The 4,942-nt window shown below is 44.2% G+C and overlaps 1 protein-coding gene across 1 annotated transcript; it reads right to left on the reverse strand.

Annotated features, from left to right (window-relative positions):
• Positions 1–1,411: 1,411 nt before the first annotated feature.
• On the reverse strand, positions 1,412–3,336 carry ACTRT3 (actin related protein T3). Its single transcript, XM_030328594.1, has 2 exons — positions 3,134–3,336; positions 1,412–2,330 (listed from the first exon to the last, which is right to left on the reverse strand). The coding sequence occupies exons 1-2, from the start codon at positions 3,334–3,336 to the stop codon at positions 1,412–1,414; spliced, it is 1,122 nt and encodes a 373-aa protein (XP_030184454.1).
• Between the last annotated feature and the right edge of the window lie 1,606 nt (positions 3,337–4,942).

Here is a 4,942-nt window from a genome sequence, read left to right on the forward strand (position 1 = left end):
TGGGTTGGGCGTCTGACTTTGGCTCAGATCATGATCTCCCAGTTCGTGTGTTCGAGCCGCATCAGTCTCTGTGCTGACAGCTTGGAGACTGATTCTAATTCTGTGTCTCCCTCTCTCCCTCTGCCCCTCTCCCACTCGCACTCTGTCTCTCTCTCTTTATATTTTAGTACATAGTTTTATGTACTAAACAAAAAAGAATAAAATTAAAAGGTATCGTTACAGAGTTTATCCTATTTGAAATTTACAATGACCCTGTGAGACAGACAGGGATTAGCAGCCCCACTTTATGGATAAGAAAAATTTATCTTCAAAATGTTCGTGCAGCTGGTAGGTGGTAGAGCCTCGACCTAAATCCACATGTGCTGCCCCTGAATTCTGAGGAAAGGGCATTACATTAGGTTTAAATTTCAGCTGTCTTTCAAATCTAGCCCCAGAGCCAAATCTACCAGAAAGTCTTCCACGAGACCTCAAGGTATTTTCCTCCTTATGAACCCCCAGACCATTTTATGCTTCTCTTAGGACACCAAATCACTTTCTACCTAGTATTATTATAATCAAGGCATAAATCTCACCTCTTATACTAGACTGCTGGCTTCTTGAGGACAGGATCTCACTCCTGCTTTAGCAGTCATTGTGCTTAACACAGTGCTTAGCATAGAGCAGATATGAAATACTTTGAGTTACGTGAATACTGCCATCATTATCAAGAACCCAGGTCATTTCAGACTCTTCCCCCATCATATCTAACTAGATACCAAGACTTGTCGGGTTTTTTTTGTAATTACTTCTTCTGAATTCCTATTGTCTATAATCTTGAGTCTTATGACTTGACTACTTTATATCTAGACTAATAACTGGTTAACTGATCACCAAATCTCCAGGGCCTTCCCAGCCCAATTTATTCTCCAAACCACTGCCACATTCATCTTAATTTCCTATGTTTCCTGCTTTTCATTCTTTAATTGTTCTCCTTTGTCTATAGGACGTGTAACACAAAGCCTCCCTTTCCAGTCCTTGGCCTTCATTTACTTTCCTAGTCATTGCTCTTAGTCTGCTCAATGTGAGCTCTTTATTTCAATAAAACCAGTCTATTAAGCATGCCTTGAATATGCTTTGTTCATTACGTAAACCTCAACAAACTCATATCTGTATCACCCAGTTGGCACACATGTTGCACTACAAATTTTTCCAAGGGAAAGATGAGAACTTCAAGGTTAAGAATAATGTTTCCTCTAGCATTTAATTTGGTTCTACTCCAGAAACAGGTTGTTTGCTTCACCCATCACAGAAATGGAAGAGACATGGACATTCCAACAACTGAAATACTTTCTGTTCTCTCAGACACATATGATATCCAAAGTTTTCTGTCACATATACTCAAAGCATTTTTTTCTAACCATTTTATCTGTATTCAGAAGCATCTTTGATGTACTATGTTGGGTCCAACTTCTTTAAATTCTGCCTTAGTGATCCACATGTCCTGGAAAGCAGACAGGGATGCAAGAATAGAGCCTCCCATCCACACTGATAGTTTCCTTTCTGGGGGAACTGTAACTTGCACAGGTGTATTGGCAGGTACCATATTTGCTACACCTTTAACTAGCCTCTTGTCTAAACCGGGGAAAGAGGTTGATCCCCCAGCAAGGATAATATTGGAGAAAAACGAATTCCTTAGATCTGTATCGCATTTCATTATGCTGTTGAAACACAACCTATCGATGCCAGGGGTCTGAAGGTTCCTAAGACGTGGAGAGAAGAGGGCCTCTGGACAATGAAAGAGTTGGTCATAGAGCTTGATCATCGTCCCATCAGGTAGCTGGTAAACTTTCTCTATAGAATCACGTTTCTTGGCCATTTCCTCTTCGTAGTTCATTACCACGTAACAAGAAGTTTCCTTAATGTCTGCAACAATCTTTCTGTCTGCAGCACTAAGCAGCATGATGCCCTGCTCCTTCAACAGTGTCATGAGGTAGTTGGTGAGGTCAAGGCCTCCCAGATCTAGCTGCTGGACACCATGAGGCAGACAGTAACCCTCAAAGATGGGCACACACTGGGTAACCCCAGCACCTGAGTTCAGCACAAAACCAGTTGTGAAGCCAGCAGCAAAGAGAGCCAGCACCCCCTGAATGGACATATAAAAGGCAGGCACCTCCAGATGCTCAAAAAACACTTCGGTGATTTGTTGCCGGTTGGCCAGTGGGTTCAGTGCTGGCTCCGTAATCAAGACTGGGCCATCACAGGCCTTTAGTTTCAGGTTATGATCATAGATATGCTTCCACATGACCTCCATGTCCCCCCAGGAAGTAATGAGACCACGTTCCATTGGGTAGCTGTAGGAAAAGCAATAAGATAAGTGACAGCTTTTTTTTTTTTTTTTAGTGGCCGCTTTTAATTTTTTCAGCACCTACTCTCTTCAAACCTGGGTTAATCCCCATACTTATTACCAGTACCCTTTGTGGGCAGTGACTGTCACAGCCAGTTAGAGAAGGTAACTGCCAGCAAAAGTTTGCATAGCTGACTTCCTCTGCAATTTTTGTTGCTTTCCATTTGTCCCCGCTTTGGAAGACAAAGAATCTTTAAAAAAAAAAAAAAAAAAAAAATTGGGAAGTCTTTGGAGCACCTGGCTGGCTTAAGTCAGTTAAGCATCTGACTCTTGATCTTTCTTTGCTCAGGTCAGGAATTCCCAGTTGGTGGGATCAAGTCCCAAGCTCTAGGCAGAGCCTGCTTGGGATTCCCTCTCTCCCTCTCTCTTTCTGCCCCTCCCCTGCTCCCTCTCTCTCAAAATAAATAAACTTTAAACGAAGTTTAAAAATTGGGAAATCTTTACATAATAGTACAGTTTTAATATCAATTAATTGAAGAAAATAACCCACAGGGAGAAAGTGACATCCTTAAATAAACTTGTACATTATGAACGGTGACTTTATTTATACATTTGAACAGATCTTTTACATACGAAGAGCAAGTAATGCTAACCCTTTAGATGTCTGGTACCCTCAGAGATTTGTGGCCTGCACCATCGGGTTGAAACTTCCTGTTCCTGTCTTCCTTGTCCTCTCACCCTTATGCCCCTCATCTAGACCCTCCCTCTTTCCGCTCCACTAGGGTCCTGCCCGCTGTGAGAAGACGGTACCTGATGGACAACGAGTTTCTCCGTTCCTGCGCTTGGTCACCTACACACGTTTCCAGCGCGCCCTCCGCTACCCAGCCCTGTCCTTTGGCCCGGCCGATAATGTTGGGGTAGACGAACTGGGGCTCCCGCGACCCAGCCAGGCCCGCCTTAATCACTCCTGAGCCGTTGTCGATCACCACTGGTAGCTGGTAGTAGTAGCTCATGCCGCCTCCGCCTCCTATCGCCTGGCTGCTCCGGCTGCCCTGGCTGCGGGCTACGCTAGGGAGCGAAAGTGCGCAGCGCGGGCCCTTGGGCAGCGCCAGAAGGCCTACGGCCTGGAACGTCGCGTCACAGAAGCGCTGGCCTGACCACCGGGCCTGCGCCTGGCAGGCGTGCCCTGGAGAGCCCAGGCCCATTGACCCTCCAAAGTACTGCCCCCACACCCCCTCCCCCGACTGCATCTCACAGGGGCTGGGTCACTTGCCACCCCCTGGAATCCCGGGATACCAATATCAGGAAAGCCCAACTTTCTTCCCTAATGACACAAATCTAGCCCTTCACAAGGGGCTTTCCCCAATACCTCGATGAGTCATAAAAAGTTTTCTTTTCCAAAGCCTTTGAATTCTGGTTAATGTGTCTGTCCATGGGCATGTTGAAAGTTCTAGAATGTGCCCTTGAACCTAGGAAAAGGTGGGAAGATTTGACTAGAGAAAGTTGTCACAGAAGACGCCCGGTTTGTGCTTCTGGAAACCCTTGTCAACTTTTGAAAACACAAAGGAAACAATGCTAGGATTTAAAGTGGGCTTTATATACTTTTATTATTGTTTCTATACACCAGGCAAATACTTTGTTGTGCTTCTTTCCTGCAGTTTCTAAGCAAAATGTAGTCAAAACCAAAATGGTAGAAGCTCACTTTTTTGGATGGATTGATTTTTAGCAATCTCATCTGGTTATCCCCCATGGAATATGAAGGTCATTCCTATTTCCTAAAAAATACAGGTAATGGTCTCACGGTTTCCTGAGTTGGAGCCCCGCATCCGGCTCTGCACTGACTGTGCAGGGTCTACTTGGGATTCTCTCTCTCTCTCCTTCTTTCTCTGCCTCTTGCCTCTCCGCCACTCTGCTGTCTCTCTCTCAAAATAAATAAAAACTTAAAAAAAAAAAAGACGTGATTTTTAGGCATAAGGATGTGTCTGCCTCTTGGCAAGAAAAGTGATATTCCTTAGGTCCTATGAAGTTTAGGTTTAGAAAAATTTAAGTACATTGTGTGCCAAAAAGTGCATCTTTGGTGTCTGATTTTTTACCCCCTCAATTTTACACACTATGTAGAGGATTTAAAAACACCTCAGCAAGTTCGAACCTCTGGTTGGTCTCTGAAAGCAGGGGAGGAAATTCAAAAGCTATTTACTTGTCTCTCCACCAGAGGTTGAAAGGGTCACCTAAGTAACAGCCTTGGCACTTGGTGCTGCAAGCCTCTGCAAGAGGAGGGAGGCCACTGAAGCCCCGCACTACACCCTGCCTTCCGAGCAACGTCTCTCCAGGAAAGGATACGAAATAAAACATTTCTTTCCCACAGAAGTGTTACCCAAAGAAGGGCAAGGAGCGAGTGCCTGGTTTCTGCAGCGGTGCTTAAGAGTCTGAAAAAAAGTGCATGCAAATTCCAACTTTCAGAATAGTTTCAGCACTATACAATTAAACATTTAGTTGTTTTCCTTTTCTGATTGTTTTGTTTTATTTTTCCTGTTAAAAGCTATCTCAATATTACGTGCCTGCGAACTCCAAATTACTACTTCCATATGAAGGACTTTCTGAACTATAGCACCTAGCTGA

The sequence above is a fragment of the Lynx canadensis genome, chromosome C2 (genome assembly GCF_007474595.2).
Source record: "Lynx canadensis isolate LIC74 chromosome C2, mLynCan4.pri.v2, whole genome shotgun sequence".
Taxonomy (NCBI): domain Eukaryota; kingdom Metazoa; phylum Chordata; class Mammalia; order Carnivora; family Felidae; genus Lynx; species Lynx canadensis.

What these genes read in the sequence shown, in the direction of transcription:
- ACTRT3 (XM_030328594.1), bottom strand. Translation starts at nt 3,336, where the DNA reads ATGAGCTACTACTACCAGCTACCAGTGGTGATCGACAACGGCTCAGGA. An exon ending in AGAAACTCGTTGTCCATCAG is followed by an intron (nt 2,331 to 3,133) that starts GTACCGTCTTCT and finishes CTTTTCCTACAG; the next exon opens with CTACCCAATGGAACGTGGTC.